This window comes from Osmerus eperlanus, chromosome 25, assembly GCF_963692335.1.
Source record: "Osmerus eperlanus chromosome 25, fOsmEpe2.1, whole genome shotgun sequence".
Classification (NCBI taxonomy): domain Eukaryota; kingdom Metazoa; phylum Chordata; class Actinopteri; order Osmeriformes; family Osmeridae; genus Osmerus; species Osmerus eperlanus.
The window spans coordinates 8392312-8414795 of record NC_085042.1 but is presented as its reverse complement, the minus strand read 5'-3'; the positions used below and the strand labels follow the sequence as shown (position 1 = coordinate 8414795).

The window sequence follows — 22484 nt, the reverse complement described above, 5'->3', positions numbered from 1 at the left end:
AGGAGAGGTGAGAGGCAGGGTGAGGGAGGGAGGGAGGAGAGGTGAGAGGCAGGGTGAGGGAGGGAGGAGAGGTGAGAGGCAGGGTGAGGGAGGGAGGAGAGGTGAGAGGCAGGGTGAGGGAGGGAGGGAGGGAGGAGAGGTGAGAGGCAGGGTGAGGGAGGGAGGAGGGGGAGAGGTACCTGAGTGGCAGAAGGCGATGGCCTGGCAGGCCAGGTTGTGGATGAGGACCGGGAGGTCCGTGCCCTCGGGCAGCACCATGGGCACGTCGGCCTCCAGCATCTGGCACAGCCTCTGGGCGGCGCTGAACAGCACCCTGCCCGTGCTGGGGTTGCAGTGGTGCTCGTACAGGTCGCTGTGGCGAGGAGGGATGGAGGATAGTGTTTGGTGAAGTGCGACAGATCCCCCCCCTCTCCACCTCCCCTCACCCTGCCTCCCTCCCTCCCTCCCTCACCCCCCCTCTCCACCTCCCCTCACCCTGCCTCCCTCCCTCACCCCTCCTCTCCACCTCCCCTCACCCTGCCTCCCTCCCTCACCCCCCCTCACCCTGCCTCCCTCCCTCACCCCCCCTCTCCACCTCCCCTCACCCTGCCTCCCTCCCTCACCCCCCCTCTCCACCTCCCCTCACCCTGCCTCCCTCCCTCATCCCCCTCTCCACCTCCCCTCACCCTGCCTCCCTCCCTCACCCCCCCCTCTCCACCTCCCCTCACCCTGCCTCCCTCCCTCACCCCCCCTCTCCTCCCTCCCCCCTCACCTGAGGATCTTCAGGGCCTTGTCCACCCTGCCCGCCCCCACGGCACGCAGGGCCAGGTCGGCCCACAGCTCCTGCTCGGTGCGCTGGAGCTGCCGGGACAGCCGCCTCAGCCCCGCCTCCGTGGAGATACTCTTGGTCTTGCCGTCGGGGTCGTTGGCTACCGGGGGCGTGGCCGGGACGTAATTGCCGCCGGCGACGACGGACGACTGTTTCCTGGCGCGGGTGTTCTCGTAAGCGGTGATGTGGTGCTCCTGGAACTGGGAGCGCACTTTGGGGTCGTCGTAGTCGCTCGGGGTGAGGAAGATGTCGAAATCCTCCTTCAAGGGAAGAGGGGTGTGGTTTTAGTAATCTAGTTCGAAGGTCAAGTTCATGAGCGAGAAATGGGAGATTTGGAGCAAGGACAAATGGATTGTGTGCTGGATCCTCCCTCTCCCTCACGGGCCGTACCTGGAGGTGAGCGATGGCCTGGAACATCATGAGGTTGTTCTCACACTCCATCCTCTTCAGAGCGTCATCTGTGGAGAAGAGATCGCTGCAATCAAGCCAACACCGTCCTCCAGAACAACACGATCAATTACTTATTACATTTACATTACATTTATTCATTTAGCAGACGCTTTTATCCAAAGCGACTTCCAAGAGAGAGCTTTACAAAGTGCATAGGTCACTGATCATAACAACGAGATAGCCACAAAACATTGCGAGTAGCCAAAACATGAAGCACACATTGTGAACAACCAAAATAAGTGCCAAAGGGAAGTTTTACGAGTATTACGAGAATACATGCATATTATATTATTAACAACGTTCATATTATTGTAATATTCTCGGAATGATATTGATATTGAGTCCCGTTCTGTGTGAGGTCCTGTCAGGGCTGCCGAACCTTTCTGGATCCTCTGCAGGAACCTGAGAGCCTCTACCATCACCTGGGCGATGACCATCTGCTGCTGCTTGTGCTGGGAGACACGCAGGAAGACGGGCGTCAAATGAGAGGCGTGGACGTGCATTCTCACACAGAGACACACAAGACCTGGACACGACACTACACAACTGCAGTGTTTCCCCTACCATTATATTAGGGGGGCGCCCCGCCCCCCCTGGAAGATCAAGTTAAAAAATAATATTATTATTTTATATAGCGCCACATCACAAAATAAGACCTCACCTCATCACAGAGGTGGTCTTTGTCCTGCAGGTGCAGCCTGGCCCAGGTCGTCAGCCGTCCAATCACACGCTCCGCCTCGCAGGATGGCAGCCTCTTCAGCAACGTGACGCACGCCTCGTTCTGCAACGACAACACCCAACACTCAAACGCTTATTTATTGAAAGCTTTCGGCGTGGTGGGATGAATCGTTTAGGACGAGACGCCCGCTTCACTTCCTGTTGTCCCTCACTTCCTGTCCCTGCTCACCTTGCCCTGGTCTATCAGCTGGATGAGATACAAGGTGTTGATCTGGGAGGTGGGCAGCTTGTAGGCTTCTGATAGCTTCAAGGAGTCTTCCAACGAGGATGGAACGTCCTGCTTCAAGATGTATCTCACCAGAGTCTGCAGGGAGAGAGGAGGGGGAGAACGTGAGGGTCTGGTGTCTGAGGGCGTACTGTCTGGCAGTGGTCTAACCCCCTGGTCCTCAGGGCCCACTGTCCTGTACGTTCCAGATGTTCCATCACACCAGGTTCAGATGAGCGTGTCGTTATCAGGCTTCTGCAGTGCTTGATAACGAGGGTTCCTCTGAGGTGTGTTGGAGGGGGGGGGACACACATCCAGGACATCCAGGACGGGGGACCCCGAGGACCAGGGCTGCACAGCCCTGTTGGTGCCCCCTGCTGGCGGGCGGTCCTACCATGATCTGGGTGCTGCCGGAGAGGTTGGAGTTGCGTATGCCGTACCCTCGGAGCAGCTTCCTAATCTCCATCAGACGGAAGCTCTCCTTCAGCAGCTCCTGCCTGGAGACACAAGACGGACGACCACATCACACACACTGACGCAGACACAGTGATCCTTCCAGTCTGAACCAGGCCTTCGTGGACGTGAGCACGGCGGGGACTCACTTGGGCCCCTCCATGTCCAGGTACTGCTGGACCAGCTCCTCCACCACAGCGCTCCAGGGAACCACGGCCTTCTGCATGATCTCCAGCACGGCCTCCACCATCAGCTGCAAACACAGCACACACACTGACTTCAAAACCAACACGTGCCCCATCCGTTCACCTTAGGTCACTTATTTTTCATGGATGCCTGAATCGGATCGCCTCGAGATCTGCGGTTCAGGTAAGAGCGGGAAAGCCGTCCGGAGGAGAGGGGGAGGAGGAGGAGAGGAGAGGGGGAGGAAGAGTCCCACTCACGTCTGTGTCCGTCATGCAGCCCTGCACGGCCACAGCCTTGGCCTCCCACTCAGTGAACAGCGTGGTGGTCTGGGAGCTGCAGCGCTCCAGAAGGTCCTGCCCGGGTCAGAGGTCAGTCAGTGACATCATGAGGCAAGATGATGGGCCGTTATTCATCCGCACCAGGAAGTGTCTTTGTTCTGGCAGCAACACTTCACATGTGTGTGTGTGTCCCCACCTTGATGTAATGCAGCAGCAGCTCATCCAGGCCCAGCTGGTTCTGCTGGGCGTAGGGCTGCACGCTGCTCTCCACAGCAGAGGGGATGAGCGCCGGGGCAGGGACCTTGTCCAGCATGAAGCACGCCACGCTGCGGACACTCCCCTGCACAGGAAACACCCAACACACACACACACAGCGTCAAATATACACACATCCAGACACAGTCAAGACCAGATCACTGTCGTGGCTGAGAAGCCCTGTCACCCCCAACACACACCTTCTCGAAGACAGACAGAGACAGCCGGCAGGTGTACTTCTTGTGGAGGTCTAGCAGTCGGCTGAGGTGGGAGACCAGAGTCCTCAGGTGCTCCACTTCCTCCGCACCATACTCATCCTCCTGCCATCAACAAGCACAAGTCGCGACATCACTTCCTGTCTGGATCAGGCAGGGATTCTACACTTTTATATGTGGGCTAAGGAGGAGTAGGGGGGGAAATAAAAGTAAATCATTCTTACGGAGGGCATCCACATCCACAAGGAGGGCAGTCCGATTTGGGCCAGGTCCAGGCCGTTCTGGGGCCAGTCGCCCTGTGGAAACCGGTAAGGTCAAATGAGACTAGTGTGGATGTTGATGTCTTGAATTACAGATCAGTGATCAGGACAACTTTACCTTCTCGGTCAATTCCAGATTCCTTGCTTTCTGCTCACACCATCTTGCTAGAATTTTCTAGGATCATAAATAAAATATATACCTATATTTATTTTTTAAGATGTATTTTTACGTGGCATTTGTCATGCTTTATTGGAAAGCTTGAAAGTGAAGTGTGACAGGAAAGGCAGAGAGACAGAGAGAGAAAGAGAGAGAGAGACAGAGACAGAGAGACAGAAAGAGAGAGAGACAGAAAGAGAGAGACAGAGAGAGAGACAGAGAGAGACATGCAGCAAAGGACCCAGTCCAGATCCAAACCCAGGCCTCTGCGTTAAGCCCTCAGCTACAGGGCTGGTGTCACCTGGTGTCCAGGTGTGTCTCACCTGTCCCCTGGGGAGGACCCTCCTGACGAAGGGGACTATGACACTCCTGAGCCAGAGACAGATGTCCTGCGAGGGGAGCTCCTCCGGGAACGCATTCAGCAGGGACTCAAGACTGCCCTCGTCAAAGTGTCCCGCAATCTCCCCCTGAGAAGATCAAAACAAAAGATGAAAACTTACTGATGCCAAAGAAAGTGCTGATGTTGCGATGGTGTTGTTTGTGTTCTGGGCCGTGTTCTGGGTGTGGTCTGGGTCTGGGTGTGGTCTGACCTCGTGCCGGAGCCACAGGTGCTGGGCGCTCCTCAACTCCCCGTCCCGGAGGAGGGACAGGACCTCCCCCATACAGTCCCCGCTGTTCAGAAACTCAATCCAGGCGATGCCACTAAGAAGCCAAATCAAGTCGGAGGTAATCGCCATACGTTTCTTTAACTGTGACAGACCAGGGGCTGTTCCCAGGGCCCAAGGTTTCATTATACATGACTGGGAAACAGGAAGTCAGCCTTCCCCCAAACACTTTTTATTAATACTTTACAGCCTCATCCTTGTTATTAAATAAAGCTGTCCCATCCACATTTGAAAACAAAACTACACTCCTACACTGTCCTGACATGACATTCACAAGCCCTTCATTCAGACATAATCCATCAGAGTTACTCTCAGTACCAGCATCTTCCACCACTCGTCTCCAGCCCTGGTACTCTCCTCTCTGACCCTACCTGTGAAGCACAGGAGCACAGGTGGACCTACTTGAAGCTGTCCGGGGTGTGCAGGCAGCAGAAGGTGGCCAGCCGGGCCAGGGCCTCCTGGATGTGGGAGGAGGGGTAGCGCGAGGCGGCGTGGTTCAGCATCTTCTCCGCCGTGTCAAAGGTCGGCCAGGGCGCCTTGAGGCAGTACTCCACCACATACTGCTCGTCCTGAGCAGGATGACACACGCATCCATCAGTCAGTTATGACTTCGGTTTGTTTTTATGTTTATGTAGGTGATGTGCAACACACAGAGAGCCCGAAACTGGGTTTGACGCCCGTCTATGAGCCTGAGTTTCTCCCCCTCTGCCGATGCAGGCAGCTTCAGGTGAGTTTGCTCACCTGGATCTTGGTCAGGTTGGTCTTGGCTTCCTCCACCTGCTCGGCCCACACGTCCTGCCCGTAGCCCCCGACCGAGGCTGAGGCCAGCTGCTCCAGCACAAAGTCCAGCTTCACCTTGTACACCAGCTACACAGGAAGTTGGAGATGGAGCGTGGGTCGGTGTACTTCCTGGTTTCTTCCTTAACTGCACAGTGCTTAGGCTCCTGTACTTACCTCAACATCTAGTTCAAATGTAATGGCAAATTTCTCTGCCTCTTCAAATTTGTGTTTGTGTAAAAGCCGGCTGAGTCTGAAAGGGAAAGAATGTAAAAGTGTAAAAGACGTAATCAAAGTCCTAAAACGAGGAAACAAAACACTGTGGGTCGTGTGAGTGTGTGAATGTGCATGTGTGTGTGTGAGTGTGCATCTAACACGTCACCTGTTCTCTGGTAGAGCCTCAGTAAAACACCTGACGACAACAGCAGACAGCTTCTCAGGTTCCTCCTGGCTACAAGACGAACACCGACAGTGAATCACTGTTACTAGGGAATCAGGTGGCTGAGCGGTTAGGGAATCGGGCTAGTAATCTGAAGGTTGTTGGTTCGATTCCTGGCTGTGTCAAATGACGTTGTGTCCTTGGACAAGGCACTTCACCCTACTTGCCTCGGGGGGAATGTCCCGTACTTACTGTAAGTCGCTCTGGATAAGAGCGTCTGCTAAATGAATAAATGTAAATGTACTTTCAGCACAGACTCATTCTGTGTTTATCAGGCTGTAGGGACAGAACCCCAACAAAGTTACACCGTACAATACAGAATACTCACCCAAGTAGATGCTCATAAACACCCTCCAGCAAGTATATTGTGTCCTGAAATCAGAAGGGAAGAGTGAGGCATGGGAAAACAGAGGAATGTTCTGTATGGGTAATAAGTCGGGGTGGGGGAAAAAATCGATTCACATTTGAATCGCGATTCAGTCTTCTAGCAATTCACAAATGTAAAACAAAAAAAGATTAGAAATCGTGAATTGATTTTTTTATCGATTCGTGACCCCAAGAATCGATTCAATTCGAATCGTGGGGTACCAAAATATTCCCACCCCTAGTAATAAGTAAGGGCTACTAGTTGTGGTTTACCATGCTCATCCTGGACTGCACGAGGCAGGAAGTGGATGAGACCTCCAGCGAGTAGAGCACGTTCAGGGAGGGCAGAGAGCACACCTGGAGACTTCTCATCTTCAGAACAAACACAAGTTTCCTGTTTAAAATCGTGTCGTCGTGACTATTTCAAGCATTTGGAGTGACAGGGCGATGACAAGAAGGCAGAAAAACGGGGCTGTTCTGTACACAAGCATACAGAACAAAGATATTTACATTTAGCAGACGCTCTTATCCAGAGCGACTTACAGTAAGTACAGGGACATTCCCCCCGAGGCAAGTAGGGTGAAGTGCCTTGCCCAAGGACACAACGTCATTTGGCACAGCCGGGAATCGAACCAACAACCATCTGATTAATAGCCCGATTCCCTAACCGCTCAGCCATCTGACCTCCCACAAATACACAACCAATGATGCCATTTACTAACCTTATTCTCCTTCTGTACGGTCAAGGTAATGATTTTCATGCTGCCATTTTCTTGGCTGTAAGGAAAATTACAAACATATTTTTTCTTTAAGCAATATAGCACAGCCAGAGTGTCTGTGATCCTGGCGATGACACAGCAGCACTCACATGGAGGCGGAGTCACACTCTGTGATGAGCAGGAAGTCCTGGATGGAGACGGCAGGCCAGCAGCAAACCATGACGAGGTACTGCACGTCCCAGAGGCTCAGGACGCTCTGTCGCCGTGCCAACAAACCAGGAGGATTTATTATCGTTCTTGTTGTGCTTAATAACCTCTGACCCGAGAAACCGACCAATCAAAAACAAAGTCATTTATCGGGTCGGTTGTACTCACCTCAACGTCTAGAACATACAGGAGACTGTCGACAACCAGCATCTTCCTTATCCCTGTGAGGAGAAACACAAACTGAATTTTCTTTGCCTAAATTAGAGAGGGAGACAAACTTTAAGAACACTTCCAAGACTCAAAATAGACTCAAAATATAAAGTATTTCAAAGGAGGCACGCCTGGCATTGTGTTTGTGAAACTATAAGGATTATCTGGTATCAAACTAGGAGGATTACCTGGTATCAAACTAGGAGGATTACCTGGTATCAAACTAGGAGGATTACCTGGTATCAAACTAGGATTACCTGGTATCAAACTAGGGGGATTACCTGGTATCAAACTAGGGGGATTACCTGCTATCAAACTAGGAGGATTACCTGCTATCAAACTAGGAGGATTACCTGCTATCAAACTAGGAGGATTACCTGCTATCAAACTAGGAGGATTACCTGCTATCAAACTAGGAGTATTACCTGGTATCAAACTGGAGTCTAGTGACTGACAGAGGGACATGCTGGCCTGTTTAGGATCCATTCTCCAGTGGGTTAGAACACTGTCACAGTCCCCATGCGCCTGAACAAAACAAGCACTCTTTCAAACACTCTGATTTGTGGGAATGGTGTCGTTTGTTCACCGAATGCAGTGATTCAACAGAGGAAATCGTACCCCGATCATCAGGTGGATTCCGTTACTAAGGTTGCACACGACTGCGGTGCTGCAGGCCTCTCCGTGAAACTCTGTGGTGCTGCAGAAGTCTGTCTTGATGCGAGACTGGAGCTGTGTGAGGCAATGTGGGGATGAGGAAGCCATTACAATCATTAAATATGATTTCAATAACTTCTATAATAACTAATAACTTCAATAAATATTAACATTTATGAAGCAGATTTATTGACACCGTCTCAGGTCCTACCTCTTTCAAAGCCACCATGTCCCTTCTCTCAAGAGCTACAGAAATCAGGACAAAATATATATTTGAATGTGACGTTTCTTTAAATTGTAACTCAAGTAACAAGTGTGATTATTATAGAAAAGCAGTTTACCCGTTTGAATTCTCTCAAGAGCAAGGTTTGTCATGTGGAAAAACCCATCTTTAGTGAGGAGGAACAGGTGGACCATTCCTGCCAACAAGTCACAAGAATATCATCTCTCCTCTATGACTGAGAATCATGAGTTGGTTTGCAATAACGCTCCTTAATTAGGACAAGCTGAACCACTAAACATGATTTTCTTAGAAGATACTACCAGGATCGAGTTATAGGTCTCACCTAAAGATGTCTTGTCCTCTTGCAGGATAAGACGTTGATATGTTTTCTCATCTCCAGACAGAGCTGTGTCCACCACAGTCTACCATAATACACATTCATCATACAACCACAATAATTATACAATCTAAGAAACCACTCATTCAATCTCCCTCTCATACATGAGAAATAATTCAAACAATCACTATAACGGTCACCTTCCACGCTCAAATTGTAATCAGAGAGTTTATATTGCAGTGGCAGTCCATCAGACATCATGTGGAACATAGAGTGTACTGTTTGAGAATATTGTCACATCATAACTGAGTGTTCAGGGTTAGGGAGATGCCATCCTGGGTTCTTACCCTGGTGAAAAGAGTCCTTTTCTGGGGCACGTAGATGAGATGAAGTTTTCCATTTCTCTCACAGACCACCAAAAATTGTCCGTTAAGACACACTTCCACGGCATCTAAGTTACTATCTGAAAAACAATATTTATATATTTTTTCATCAGACATTACTGTCACGGTCAAATCACCGAAGGCTCAGATCCTAATATCGATGTGTACTGATGCTCACCAAAGCAAAGATGAAGCAATTTGGTCTGGAAACTCTGGTCAAAAAGTATGACTGTTTTATCTGCGACGACAACACTGCAGTTTGCATCACAGGAGGAGAAAAGCTGGGGAACGGACAGCACCTACAAAAAAAAAAGGCGTTAACTTACAATTAATAACTTTTTGGAGGATTCGCATGACACGCCCCATGATTGTACGTTAGTCCCCGGTTTATTTACCTTCTCGGGAGGAGAGATTTTCACTAATGTATCCACTTGGTATAAACCACTGCAACTCTCCTCTCTTGATATATTGTCATTATAAAGCCGGATAGTATTGGTGTCCTCATTGGCCAGCAGTTCGACGTCGTTCCACATCCTTATTCCGTCCACCTGGTCTGACTGAAATTATAAGCAAACTTGTGAATTTCTGAAAACTGACATCAGAGAAATCGAAATCACAGAGGGATAGATTACTAGTAGAGAAGTTCCTTGTTTATACTTCAGATGACACTCGTTGATCTATCAAATACTCTGATTTAAGGACATGGGCAACACGTTGGACTGAAATGGTCGACCATGTTAATTAACCCGTGTTGACGAAGCGCGTTCAATTAATTGAATCGGTGTTAGACAATCAATGCGATGAACAGAAACAATCTGTCAGTGCTGCTAGCCGGGTAGCTAACCATCCCGAAATATGAGCCAAGCCCCCCAAAAAATCTAGAATGCAGGCATACACATTCTGGCAACTAACACACTACTTTAAAATATCATACTCTTGTTATATAACAAAATGTTCAGGAAACCTCTACCTCGCAAAATAATTTGCAGTGAGACAGTTTGCTGGAAAGAGAAAAGTCACCATCAACCCGAATCAACCAACACGCAGATCCACTAAGTTTCAGAATTTGGCGGGTTGGCGATAAGGACTGTTCGTTTTGGTTACCCTGATGTCCGCCGTAACCACAGGTGTTTTCCCTTCTAGTGATAGAGTCAAGACAGAGCAAGAGACTGTGATATTTTGTACATATATGTATTGTATCTACTATTATATTATTGATTTGACAACTGTCAAGTGTTTTTACGTGTAGGTCTATGCGTGCCTCCAAATTAATCGTGTTTACTTTCAGGCTGCTCCAAACCCACGTGACAGTAGACATACACTCTGGTTGTAGATTTAGCGCAATGGAATTTGTAGGGGGGTTGCCATGTTGTATCAAAGACCTTCATTTGTTGTAGATTTCTTCAGTCAGTCGTTAGAAGTTAATTTGGAATTGTGTTGGTATACGTGTTTAGGGCAATGCCGTGTATAAACGGTTTTTGAAAAGTAGGAATTCTTCCATACTCTTTGATTATACATGGACTGAGAAATATCGGGGGATATTATTTGTCTCCTGCCAACTCAGTGAGCTACCACCTGATTGGTCCGAAGACGCAAATACGCCGAGATCTACAGCTGGCTAGCTATTCTAGAACCTTTCCAACGAGCTAGCCAACGTAGCTAGCGAGGGAACATAACCGACCGAAAGGTTTCTTTCGAGTTAACCATGGCGGTGAGTGTAGAATATAACTCTCACATTGTACATGAACATATAGTTTATAATTAAATGTGATGTAGTGTACTAGCTACCCCGGTATTAGTTTGCTAACGTTAACTAGAAAACTAAGATAGCATATCCGCTACTACCCGTTTCGTCAAGATGGCGTTTGAAAGGCTTTATTGACGATATTATGGCTAAGCTATCGGCAAGCTAAGACCGATCGTAGGTAGCCTAAATGCTTTTGTATCTGCTACTCCAGTAGCTGGCTCAGTGACGTCGTTTGCTTTTTAATTTGTAAGTGGTACTAGTGCAAACTAGCTACCACACTGCTAGCTATCTTTATCGTGCTGGGGGATTATTTTGCTGTTGAATAGTGTAGCCTACTATTGTTTGCAAAATTACGTCACGTCACGGAAGAATCCTGCCCCACATATTCTGTCTGGACTGGCTAGCTAACGTTACATGGCGTATGTGGGGAAATGATGGCTAGCTATCGTCTAGCTACTTTATTGTACAAATATGTAATGTCCGAATGTTTCTAATGTTGGTAACTACGAAGTTGTAATCATTAACTTGCTGTTATTGACTTCCTGCTGTCTCCCTCTCTAATTTAGGCAAGTGACGCCGAATCGATTGACCTTCCCATGGCTAACTCATCTGATTCACACAAGAAGAAACACGGTATGGAGTCTAAATCCCCGAGAAGCTCTAAACATCATCATTCACGATCGAGGTCACGCTCTAAGGACCGTAAACGGAAATCAAGTGAGTGGATTGAAATATTAGGAAACGGGGAAACAGTCAGTTTAAGGCCACACAAACTAAAGCAAACTTATCATGATCGATTCTGTTCTGAGTAGCCAGTGAACACATTCATTTCACTTTTTATTTGGTTGTAATACAGTCTGACAAGATTCCGTGTTCTTGAAATTAACAGGCGACAAAAAGCACAAACGAAGTCGAAGCAGGAGCAAAGAGGTAACTAATCACAGTTCATTCAGTGAACTAAACACACTTTAGCATCTCTTGAATGTCAGTGTTAATTACTTGAAAAGAAACAAGTTTTACTTCACGGTAAGTATAAAGCATCAGGTTTAGTGAAATTTGGTGGTTCAAGATGCTACAGAAAGGGGCCTTGTTTTTTTTTTAACCATAGGAGATTTTATTTTTTTTATAAATCCTGTGTGTAGATCACATGATAACATTTCTATAATAAATCATACTCAGCGTGCTAATGCACGAAGAGACACTGAACAGAAGACCCAGCTGACATAGCAAAATTATATGCCTACTTCTTGGAAAGGTAACTATCAGTCGTTCAAACTCATTTGTCTCTTAGAACAGAGTATGTAATTGAAAAGTAAGGACAACTTTTGCATCATTTGCAGACTGTAATGGAATGGAATCGATAAGAAGTTTCTCTGTTTTTGCTATTAAACCTAAAGAAAAGCTCCTCTCTAACCGTATTGACTACTTTTTTACTTAGCTGCCCGTTCTAAGTCATGGCTGCATGAACTTGTTTAGGGATGGAAGCTAAAGGATGAACTGGAACTAAGATGATGATGCTGTGGTTCACCAACACAGTTTTATCTTCCCTTTAAGAGCTACCCAAAGGTGTTGCATCATCGCGATTTAGCAATTCTAAATGACATTATTGGGACAGTAATGATGAATGCGAACTCATTTCTGCTTGCCCACATATTGTCGTTATCAAAATGAAATTATATTAAATTGGTTGTCCACACCTTCTAGGTCCTTTTTTTCTTTTCTTCCTCCAGTTAATCTTATTAGCCTGTAGATGAAGAGTAAAATGGATTTAGTATCTAGATCTTGCATATATCTTCTCATGGTCGAGTTAGGAAGATAAGGTTTTATCAACTTAAGTTGGTATATTTTGTCTTCAACCGTGGTACTAACTCTCTTTGTTGCACTATTTTCCTGAAAGAGACAACTTCTTCTTAAAACAGGCACGTAAAAGGGACTCTGAGAAGCAGTCAAAATCCTACAGCAGGCTGGAGGAGGAGCAGAGTGAGAGGGGGAAGGAGAGACTCGCAGCGGAGAACGGGGAGGAGCGACACCGCCGAAAAGACAAGAAGACCTCCAGGGGGCGGAGCCTCTCCAGGTCGCCCTCACGAGACAAGTGAGTCTTCGAATGATCGTTTCGTCTCTGCACGATGAACGTAGTTTTTGAAAAATCTCACCCCGGTCTAATTCTTCGCTGTATTCAGGCGTCATCGTAGCAGGAGTCGGGAGAAACGCAGGTCTCGGTCTCGTAGCCGGGAGAAGAAGAGGAAGGCAAGGTCTCGCTCGGGATCAAGGACCAAACACCGGCACCGCAGCAAGAGCCGCAGCAAAAGCAGGTTGGCTCACCTGCCCGGCGCCCCACTAACACCTGAGTCAATGTCTCAGATTGTGTCTATGGCTCAGACTTCATGATCCTGTCAGCCAAAGACAGTATGCCTGTAAACAAACCTTTTGTGTGTGTGTGTGTGTTCTCTGCCTTCGCAGGGAGCGGAAGAAGAAGGCTGAGAAGGTGCGCAGGAAGAGTCGCAGTAGGTCTGGGAGCCCCCCAGCTTTCAGAGGTAGAAACACAGCCATGGACGCTCAGGAGGCCTTGGCCCGAAGGTACCGCAACTTAGAGGAACTGTGAGGCCGACACGGGTTTTCTTCAGTATCTTCCTAGATATTGCGTAATTTAGCAGCTCTCAGCTTCCGGCGCCCGAGAAACCTAAACGCAATTGTTGTTCTCCTTCCAAACCAAGGTTAGAAAGAGCTAAGAAACTTCAGGAGCAGAAAGAGAAGGAGATGTTGGAGAAACAACAACAAGAAGTAGTTACAGGTGAGAAATCCAAGAGACTCTTTGATACAGAAATAAGTCAGTGGTCATTATTGCCCACTAAGTTCCAAATACACAACAAACACCAGCTGTTGTGCTAATGATAATTCGATTCCAACTATCGAGCGCTAACGTTCGTTTGTTTTGTTTGTCGTAGCGCCCCCTCTGATGTGTGACACTGTTGCTGCTGCAGCGGCGGCTGCCGCCGCCGCTGCTGCTGCCGCCGCCAACCCCGTCCTCAACGTGGCAGCTCTCCTGGCGTCTGGAACCCAGGTCACTCCCCAGATCGCCATGGCAGCTCAGATGGCGGCCCTGCAAGCCAAAACGTTAGCGGAGACTGGGATTGCTGTGCCCAGTTACTACAACCCGTCTGCTGTGAACCCCATGAAGTTTGCAGAACAGGAGAAGAAGAGGAAGAAACTGTGGCAGGGCAAGAGTCAGGGCGTGAGGGTAAATTCCTTTACTCACTTTACTTCAAAATATTTCAATGTTTTTGTGGTTTGTCTTTGTAATCCCTTTTTTGTATATTACTCGTAACATATATTTTTTTGATTTAGGACAAGTCCCAGACTGCAGAGTTGTGGGAAAAGCTCAACTTTGGCAACAAAGACCAAAATGTTAAATTTCGCAAACTGATGGGCATCAAAGTATGTATCATCAATTAAATTAACTGTCTCACCCTTGTTTGTTTTCAGTTGCTAAATCGTACCTAATTTAAACTTGTTTTGGCCACACTATTAATATTTTCACACTCCATTTCCCTGAGACGTTTTCGACCCGTGTACAGAGCCGTACATTCTCTAAATCTGGCTTCTGTCCTTGCAGGGAGAGGAGGAGGGGGAGGCGTCTAAACCACTCAACGACGAAGGCTTGAAGACTCTGCAACAACAGGAAGAAATGTTCCGGAACCTGGACGTCCAGTACGAGATGGCCAGATCCCAGACCCACACTCAGAGAGGGATGGGGCTGGGCTTCTCATCTTCCTTCTCCCGAGGGATGGACACCATTTAACCACAGCGCACATCTCGGTTCCTCTCTTTTTACTACCCATTAGGTTTATACACTCACACCTAGCACTCAAGTTTGCATGGATGTTACATCGGCCCTGTAATTTATTTAGTCATCACATTTGGAAACATTCTCATGCTAAATGTCAAGTCCGTTGCTGGGTTTGTATAAATGAGGAATCTGTACATCTCTCCAATTATGCAATAGATTAATAATGCTGATGTTTGGATCTGCAAAAGAACTGTAATTGCATATTAAGTTTTTTCTTTTTTACTAAAATGTATATATTTGTGATGGTTTGCAATGGAACATGATGTAGATCAAGTGTAATAATCGTTTACGTTCATATGCCAAGATTAATGACACATTTCTGATATCAACAAAGAAACATCATTGTGTTTCAGTTTATACTTAAAGGTGCAATAAGTAACATTATCAAATACATTTAGATATGAGAATTAGTGCCCCCAATTCTTGTCTGAACTTACTGCTTTCCTACAGCTTAAGTTTGGCAGTGGTTTCTAAGCCAAGGAGGAATGCTATTAGCTGGAACAGGAGTGCTGGAACATAATTGGCTGGAAAGTAGAGGATTGCTTCAACGTTTGAAATTGACATTCCACTGGCACTGAACTGCTATTCAACTTCACAACATGTATATAGGGGGGGAAACCTGTTTTGTTTTTTACTGAAAATCTTACATATTGTACCTTTAATTGCTTAATCTTCTGAATGGTAATATGATGTATTGGGATTGTTTCACAACATTGTCCAAATTACCAATAAAGTTCTAGGTTTGTGGAAGAAATAATATTACTGTCATATTTTCTTGATGTAAAAGTCCCTCAATATACAATACCCTTTTATCTGGTTTGACCGACACAATTTCACAAGAGTGCTGTTCTGAAGATGCCATAACATCTCAAATCATAGCGGTAGGGAATATTACACATGTCTCACTTGCATATTAGACTCGAGTACAGAACATGAGCCACGCCGGTGATGAGGTTATGATTCGCAAACTCCAGGATGAGGAGAAGGATGGGGTATTCACTCTGTCTCTTCCAGTGCGTGGAGTTATCACTGAGGCCCATCCAGTGGAGCAACAGAGTCCTCATGGCTTCTGGAAACAGCTCCGCGGCCAGCTCCTCCGCCGGCGGCAAATCGGAGATCCGTTCGATGTGCTGCACTTTGAAAGTCTCGACCTGTTGGCTGATGCTGCTGTTGGCTGCATGGAACTGCTGGCCGAGCCAGCGGCCTACAGACTGCAGAAGGTAGCTGGAGTACACGGAGCCGGTCGCCCTGCTCTCCAGCAGGGCTAGCACCGTGTCCGCCAAGTCTCTCTCCTCCGGTGGCGCGCTGACACAACGCTCGATGTGCTCCAACAGCAGCAAGATGGTGCCCCTCTGATCCATTCCCAGCTCACCCTCAGTGGATAACTTGGCTTCCAAGCTCTGGAGTTTTTGACTGAGGGTAGAAGGTCTCTCAGGAGGGGAGCAGTAGTCGTGATCTGCGGAGGAATCTCCTGAAAGCCCAGACTCAGTCAGAGGGATGTCCATGTCTGGAGATGGATTCTCCTTTAAATCATGACTATGCTGGGTGATGAGTTTGAGTTTTAGGTCTTTGTCGTACATCTCCATGATGTTCTGTTGGGGTGATGGATCAACCTGGACACTCAGATTGTAGCTCATTTCCAGAGGGCTGTCATCTATCTGTGCCTTCCATAAATCCTAGGATGAGAATAGTCGTGTTTGTTAATGAAACCCCCAAAACAATTTGTGAAAGTTGCACGGATGGTGTAATGAGTCACCTGGAAGTGTTCCAAGACAGTGAGCTGTTCTTGTTTACTGTACAATTCAAAAGCGATTCGGAAAAGACCTTGGATGCTGTAGAACCACAGACAATTGTTGGCAGTTGGTACCCTCAGCCCATGGAACCTGAACGCTAAAATTAAATGACACAAATGGAGAGGTGAAAATGCGCTTCTTTTCATGTACAGCATCAACATTAACTGGTGCGTTTAACGTACCAGAGGAAAAAATTATCTTGGTGGCCAAACCCTTCTTTGCAAACTTAGCATGGTATCTGGAATGGTTCTCGGAGCGAATGTCAGTACTGGAGAAAAGATCGGCTCCTAAAAACAGGGGGATCATGCCCCTCTAAGGAGAAAAATGACACGGTGAATATGATGTTTAGCTATCTAGTAGTTGCGTGTCGGTTCAATGGACTTCACCACAATAAGCATACTCACCTCCAACGGAGAAGTCAGCTTAAAAGAAGTTGCATTTGCCAAGTAAATAAAGCGAATTTTCTGCGTTCCTCCATCCCATTGAGGGAAGTGGATGGTTGTGAAGGGTGCCATGATAAACATTATCTGCATCAGCTGATTTCAGTCACATCACCGATCACCAACATCGTGCCGAATAAACCATAACTTTGAACGGATCTGGCCGAGTCAAACGTTTTGACTCACCCGAAAAACAATACTACAAATTCGGTCATAGCCAACAAAGGTATGATAGCCAGGGTACCAACACAAGGAAGCGTAGCAAAATAATGTCAATGGTAATTAATAAACTGAACGTATCAAATGCACTTTTAAGAACACTGTTGAGCGTTTGTGTTTCGAGGCCTCTTGTCTCGATGAAGAAGGGGTGGAGCGTTTATCTTGAACACGTGGCATGGTAGGAGCCAATGAGTGATATTGTGTGTATTCGTTTGGCCCTCTGAACTCAAGACAATCCACAGTGAAGATGGCGGAGGTTGATTTTGGTGACAGCGAGCTCTTTCAGCAACTGGATGACAGTATGCCTGTCTCCTCTCACATTCGGTTTACTGATCAGGAAGCGGATCAGGAGGATACTCATAAATTTAAGGAGAAGCTGGGGGAGTGTGAGGAGACGAACCAGAGGCTGATAGAAGAGAATATCCTTCTTGTGTTGCTAGCTAATCAGCTAGCTAGCTACCTAGAGCTAGTGGTGTTTAAACGTGTTTTGAGATGCGTCGCCAGCTAGCAAGCTTGCTAATAGACTTTATTTCGTAGATGGATGTGGATGGGACAATACATAGCTTGCACATTCAAATTACTTTTCGATAGCAATTTTTTTTTCTTTCAGTTGCACTTATTTCTATGAACACGTACGCAATAAATGCGCTTGCTGTTTTGGCTCCGCTACTGGTTTGGTTTCAATGAAACCGAACTGACCAATAATCCAACACACTTTCTCATTTACCGTGTAAATTGTCACACTTTTCCACTTAAATAATAACTGAGCAAAAAAAGTTACCACATGTTCTTTGACAGTCATAGTCCACGTAATAATTTCCTTAGCAAATGCCCACATCAGGATCTGAAAAGGAAGTTGCGCACTCTGACAAGGCCAAGGTAATTGACACAATTCCAATTTACTGCACTTCCGTAAGTGGACTTGAACATTGCACTTTTATCTTTTAACGTTTTCCGTATTCATCTCACACAGCGGGCTCATTGTTGACAACATAAAAACAGATGGGCCGCTTCTTCAGATCCTTTTTGCAAATAACAGCATCTCAAAGTAGGTGGATGTTTCCGATATAACCATTTATTTTTCAGTATTCAAATAATGCGTTATGTCTAACTAGTTCTAACTCCCAGGCAATGCCGTCAAGAAGTTGAAGACTGCGTATGCAGTATCATTCAGAAACATCAGCAACAAGCAATTGAGAAAAGTTCGTCCCACAATGTATCCCCTCAGGTATTCAAACACATACGCATACGTTTGTACAATCAGTGTTTAAATCAAGGTTAGCAGGAAATAAAACACTGGTAAAAAAAAATAATAATACCCAAAACATTATTTTGCTTCCAGGCTTCAAGTTTTGTTATGGAAGAAGATCACAAGACCCCATGCAGCATCAAAACAGTCACTGAGGCCTTCAGTGTGAGTCTGCAATCTATGCTCCTATCTGACCAGGGCTACAATATAATTCCTTACCAATTGTAATTCTGGTTTGTGACTTCCTGTAGATGGTGGGAAGTGTCCTGTATTTCACCACATTCTGTCTAGACAAACTTGGACAGCCGTTGCTGAATGAAAACCCTCAGCTGACGGACGGATGGATTGTCCCAACGTATCTTTCAGCCTGCCAAAATGCTGCCCCTTCACAGTCTGTCTGTGTGTGTCTGTGTACTGTGTGTGTTTGTCACAACTTTGAGTTCCTGAATTGTTGTAAAGATATCAGCAGGTGTTCAACCAGGTCATTGCCGTAGATGGCCAGGAGGTCCAGATAAAAGAGAAAAGGTAAGACAGAGCTCTTAAAGGTCTTGATGTGAAGAAAACCTGGGGTATGGTGTGTCGGTCTTACTGGTAATTGCGTGTCTGTGTTAACAGGTCTAAACCATCCTGTTTCAACTGTGGGTTAACCGACCATCAACTGCGAGACTGTCCAATGGTAACATCCCTCAAGTCTATCTGTCCGTGTGACTGCTAACTTCAGTTGTCTTTAGACAACGGCTTTTGAATCCCCTCGCCTACGTTTCTCTGAATGTTGTATTTCTCCCAGCCAAAGGACATGACTCGTATCAATGAGAAAAGGAAGGAGTTTTCTCAAGGCAACAACCAGATATCAGGCAACCAGCGTTACCATGCAGAGGAGGTGGAAGAGCGATTTGCTAAATACAAACCTGGCATCCTCAGGCAAGAACTAAAGAAAACGCGTTGAGTCGCAAGTGGATCGATACTTAATTTTAGTAGTAGAAGTGGAGATATTGGCTTAGTAGTGTGCTTTGATTCATTTCTTTGTTTGTGGTGTTGGACAGTGAGGATCTGTTGGATGCCCTGGGAGTCAATATGAACACCCTCCCCCCGTTCATCTATCGTATGAGACAGCTAGGCTACCCTCCTGGCTGGCTCAAGGAAGCGGAAACTGAGACCTCAGGTCTCACCCTATACGACGGGAACGGTATGGTTCCAATCGAAGATGGCAGTTGAACTGAATAGCTGCAGCCGTTCTGGCTGAGGCGCGTTTGAATCTAAACAGATATTCACCAGGCAGCTTTGCATGTGAACTGTTCAATTTCTTCTTCTTTGTTTCTTCTTCTCTAGTGTCAAGTGACGGTGATCTAACAGAGGAAAACGATGGACACAGAATCTCCTATGACGTGTCCAAGCTAGTCGATTTCCCAGGCTTCAATATATCTACACCACCCAGTGTGAAAGATGTGAGTTATCTATGGCGTTTTAATGTTGGGCCATCTCAAGTACCCTCAACCCAGCACCTCGCAATAATCCTGTACACAGTTCTTGCAACTTGAAAATAAGCTTGACACTCATTCAACAAGCACAGTGTGTGGCGATGTTCAACTGTATTGATGTATTTTCCTTTCACTTACAGGATTACAGGCTATATGGCTCAGTTCCAATGCAGCCTAACCACTTGAAGGAAAACTATGCTGCCTATCTGTCCAGCAGTTTTCCAACGGTATTGTTAACTACTCACGCCATGCTTGAATTCAATTGGGAAACCATTTGCATCACCCTATATCAGCCTTTCTCTATCCTGGTCCTCGGGACCCCCTGTCCTGCATGTTTTTGATGTTTCCCTCTTCCAACACAGCCGATTCAAATGATAACTTGTCAGTTGTGTGTGCGCACAAAATGAAAAAAGTTTTATTTTGCTTTTAGACGGACTCCAACTGCAACAAGAGACGACATGAGTTCGAATCGACGCCTCGGCAGACGAAAAAGAGACGGTCTAACCCCGACAGCCACGGTTCAGACATGGATGTTGATTCAGGTGGAGCGCTCAGTCCGGGCCAGGCCTGGTTTATTTTAAATAACCCCGTCAGCTACATCTGCACAACAGAAGGGGGGTTTGTTTCTCTCAGATCGCGCTTGCATAGCTGCAATTTTTTTTTAATCTCCGCTAACGCTTTCTCCCGTCTCTCTTGTCCAGATTACAGTTCCCCCCGACACCACAGAAGCGCAGACTGTTTCCAGTTTCAGCCTCCGCTTCCTCCCGGCTCACCCTCCTTCGGCTCACCCCCTCCCTTGCCCCAGAGCACCCCCCCTGCGACTCCCACTCCACCCCCTCTCCCCAAAGGTACCCCTCCCCTTACCCCCACCAACGGCTCCCCAGCTTTACATGCACGGGCCTGGGGAAGTGGTGAGGAGGCCGGGGCTGGGGCTGGGGCCGGGGCCGGGGCTGGGGAGGAGGATACTTTGACCCTGGAGGAGCTGGAGGAGCAGCAGAGGCTGATTTGGGCGGCACTGGAAAACGCAGACACGGCCACCAACAGCGACTCGGAAACACCTGCCTCTGGTACGCCTGCCTCGGGTACGCCTGCCTCGGGTACGCCTGTCCCCAGCTCTCCCAGCATCTCCACCCCCGTCCACGTGGACACGGAAACAGAAATGGAGGAAGGTGAAACTGAAGAGGAGCAGGGTGCGGTTGAGCTGCCCGGTGGGAGCCAGGAGGATGAGGGTGGTGACGGGGCCACTGTGCTCGCGGTTAAACCCAGCGGGCTGCTCATGGCACAGGAGGACAGTCCACAGAGCCCTGAACAAATGAGAGTTCTAGAAGACAGTCCTGAAAGCCCTGCTCCGAAACAGGCCCTGGAGGAGAGTCCTGAGAGCCCTGCTCTGATACCGGCCCAAGAGGAGAGTTCTGAGAGCCCTGCTCTGATACCGGCCCAAGAGGAGAGTCCTGAGAGCCCTGTTCCAATGCAGGCCCAAGAGGAGAGCCCTCTCAGCCCTCCTCCTATCAAGGTCCAAATCCGGTCTCTGAGCCCTGAGTCATGCCAGAGGGCAGTGGAAAGTGAACTTTCAGAGTCCGCGGGGAAGGTGTCAGCGGTGCCCCATCGGAGTAAGTTTGCAGAGGGCATCATTCCGTTTGAGGACACTCCAGAATACACAGAGGTCGCCGAGGCTACTGGGACCTACCTACGAATCAGAGACTTGCTGAAAAGTTCCCCCCGAAATCAGTCAAAAAACAAGAAGTAAGATGAGGCATCAATTAATTAAATTCCAGGGACACTTAGTTTTTTTTGTCGGTCTGTGGAACTATATTTTTTTATGGAAATGTCACAGAAGTTGGCATTGGAACAGTTTGATGGCATTCAAACTTATTTTAATTATTTTTCTTTGTAATTGGCTACATGTCATTTTTGTGCGTTGTTCCTGTCGTTGGTCAACAATTCAGGTTCAACATGACTTTCATGTTCTTCAAACCACTTTTGTAGCAATGGTAACAGCCATGTTGCCCTTTGGGTTTTTATAAAGTGTTGTATGTACTGACATGTTTTTATCACCAATTGCAAATATATTTGGAACAATATTTAATTTGCGCCCTGAAATCTCTGCACAAATGGCTGTCATTCGCAACTTTTATCTGTGGACGTTATTTTGACTGATCACAATGCTTTTTTAACTGGGTAAAACGGATCTTGTTTAATCATGTATCTTATTTAAGAATCGGAATATTCTTAATGTTCAAGTTTTCAAATGTTATTTTTGGTTACAAGCCTTCAGTGTTCGTAGAATGACACAAGGGGGCAGAAACGTATTGAAACTCACCCTGTCTATCAGGAATACGGCTCGGTCTCATAAGAGCAACAACATGCTATGTTCCTCAAAATACGAACGCATTAAAATGACAAAGTAATTTCGGGAAGCGCTGATAGTTGAAAGCCTAAATTTATTTGTTAAGTTTGTGATCAGTCTCAATTTTTAAAGTGGCACGGTCGCAAGAAGGCCCGGGGTTCGATTCCCGCTTGGACTGTTGGTACTGAGGGTGGGACTATTATGAAAACATAAATGCAGAGACAAATTTCTTTAGTGGCGCCCTAACGTGTGTGTGTGTGTGTCCACATTGTGACATTAATAAAGGATTATAAGATCTTTGTAGGAGAATATATTAGAAATGTTAGTGTAGAGTTGATTTTAGTTGATTAGGATGGAAACATTTACTGTAGCCTTATTC

General features: G+C 47.0%; 4 protein-coding genes across 5 annotated transcripts in view; 2 read left to right on the top strand and 2 right to left on the bottom strand.

Moving 5' to 3' along the window:
• Positions 1-10113, bottom strand: part of kntc1 (kinetochore associated 1) — a 21104-nt gene extending 10991 nt beyond the window's left edge. The window contains exons 1-33 of the mRNA XM_062451953.1: positions 9956-10113; positions 9381-9542; positions 9164-9284; positions 8950-9065; positions 8609-8687; positions 8384-8461; positions 8254-8288; positions 8007-8117; positions 7814-7913; positions 7347-7399; positions 7121-7227; positions 6975-7029; positions 6526-6624; positions 6215-6258; positions 5830-5898; positions 5625-5700; positions 5412-5537; positions 5073-5239; positions 4596-4707; positions 4329-4472; positions 3967-4023; positions 3813-3884; positions 3574-3693; positions 3315-3458; positions 3098-3193; positions 2804-2907; positions 2596-2698; positions 2166-2300; positions 1920-2039; positions 1638-1710; positions 1199-1266; positions 752-1068; positions 180-352 (exon numbers count right to left, since the gene is read on the bottom strand). Of these exons, the coding sequence (XP_062307937.1) occupies positions 180-352; positions 752-1068; positions 1199-1266; positions 1638-1710; positions 1920-2039; positions 2166-2300; positions 2596-2698; positions 2804-2907; positions 3098-3193; positions 3315-3458; positions 3574-3693; positions 3813-3884; positions 3967-4023; positions 4329-4472; positions 4596-4707; positions 5073-5239; positions 5412-5537; positions 5625-5700; positions 5830-5898; positions 6215-6258; positions 6526-6624; positions 6975-7029; positions 7121-7227; positions 7347-7399; positions 7814-7913; positions 8007-8117; positions 8254-8288; positions 8384-8461; positions 8609-8687; positions 8950-9065; positions 9164-9284; positions 9381-9518 (3412 nt within the window). The 5' untranslated portion in view covers positions 9519-9542; positions 9956-10113. The remainder of the gene's footprint in view (positions 1-179; positions 353-751; positions 1069-1198; positions 1267-1637; positions 1711-1919; positions 2040-2165; positions 2301-2595; positions 2699-2803; positions 2908-3097; positions 3194-3314; positions 3459-3573; positions 3694-3812; positions 3885-3966; positions 4024-4328; positions 4473-4595; positions 4708-5072; positions 5240-5411; positions 5538-5624; positions 5701-5829; positions 5899-6214; positions 6259-6525; positions 6625-6974; positions 7030-7120; positions 7228-7346; positions 7400-7813; positions 7914-8006; positions 8118-8253; positions 8289-8383; positions 8462-8608; positions 8688-8949; positions 9066-9163; positions 9285-9380; positions 9543-9955) is intronic.
• A 426-nt stretch (positions 10114-10539) lies between these two features.
• On the top strand, positions 10540-15336 carry rsrc2 (arginine/serine-rich coiled-coil 2). Of its 2 annotated transcripts, none has more exons than XM_062451879.1 (10): positions 10540-10696; positions 11299-11449; positions 11622-11662; positions 12652-12824; positions 12913-13044; positions 13193-13309; positions 13447-13523; positions 13678-13970; positions 14078-14167; positions 14346-15336. In XM_062451879.1, the coding sequence occupies exons 1-10, from the start codon at positions 10691-10693 to the stop codon at positions 14529-14531; spliced, it is 1266 nt and encodes a 421-aa protein (XP_062307863.1). In that variant the 5' UTR covers positions 10540-10690; the 3' UTR covers positions 14532-15336. The 2 variants fall into 2 exon arrangements, with proteins under 2 accessions (XP_062307863.1, XP_062307862.1); XM_062451878.1 differs by having other exon boundaries at positions 13193-13330.
• Positions 14921-17189, bottom strand: si:ch211-110p13.9 (uncharacterized protein LOC562347 homolog). Its single transcript, XM_062451896.1, has 4 exons — positions 16777-17189; positions 16555-16684; positions 16336-16469; positions 14921-16255 (listed from the first exon to the last, which is right to left on the bottom strand). The coding sequence occupies exons 1-4, from the start codon at positions 16903-16905 to the stop codon at positions 15482-15484; spliced, it is 1167 nt and encodes a 388-aa protein (XP_062307880.1). The 5' UTR covers positions 16906-17189; the 3' UTR covers positions 14921-15481.
• Positions 17167-22404, top strand: zcchc8 (zinc finger, CCHC domain containing 8). The gene is made up of 14 exons (XM_062451820.1): positions 17167-17452; positions 17870-17910; positions 18005-18079; positions 18160-18259; positions 18374-18445; positions 18532-18635; positions 18740-18805; positions 18896-18956; positions 19068-19201; positions 19324-19466; positions 19610-19725; positions 19899-19985; positions 20189-20300; positions 20460-22404. The coding sequence occupies exons 1-14, from the start codon at positions 17279-17281 to the stop codon at positions 21503-21505; spliced, it is 2331 nt and encodes a 776-aa protein (XP_062307804.1). The 5' UTR covers positions 17167-17278; the 3' UTR covers positions 21506-22404.
• The last annotated feature ends 80 nt before the right edge of the window (positions 22405-22484 follow it).

Excerpts from the sequence above, each read along its gene's own strand:
- si:ch211-110p13.9 (XM_062451896.1), bottom strand. The coding sequence starts at position 16,905 with ATGCAGATAATGTTTATCATGGCACCCTTCACAACCATCCACTTCCCT. Across the intron at positions 16,470-16,554 it reads CAAGATAATTTTTTCCTCTG|CGTTCAGGTTCCATGGGCTG; the intron begins GTACGTTAAACG and ends ATTTAATTTTAG. Across the intron at positions 16,256-16,335 it reads CTGTCTTGGAACACTTCCAG|GATTTATGGAAGGCACAGAT; the intron begins GTGACTCATTAC and ends TTCTCATCCTAG.
- zcchc8 (XM_062451820.1), top strand. The coding sequence starts at position 17,279 with ATGGCGGAGGTTGATTTTGGTGACAGCGAGCTCTTTCAGCAACTGGAT. Across the intron at positions 17,911-18,004 it reads CGCACTCTGACAAGGCCAAG|CGGGCTCATTGTTGACAACA; the intron begins GTAATTGACACA and ends CATCTCACACAG. Across the intron at positions 18,636-18,739 it reads GACGGATGGATTGTCCCAAC|ATATCAGCAGGTGTTCAACC; the intron begins GTATCTTTCAGC and ends ATTGTTGTAAAG.
- rsrc2 (XM_062451878.1), top strand. Across the intron at positions 13,045-13,192 it reads AAGAGCCGCAGCAAAAGCAG|GGAGCGGAAGAAGAAGGCTG; the intron begins GTTGGCTCACCT and ends CTGCCTTCGCAG. Across the intron at positions 14,168-14,345 it reads GCAAACTGATGGGCATCAAA|GGAGAGGAGGAGGGGGAGGC; the intron begins GTATGTATCATC and ends CTGTCCTTGCAG.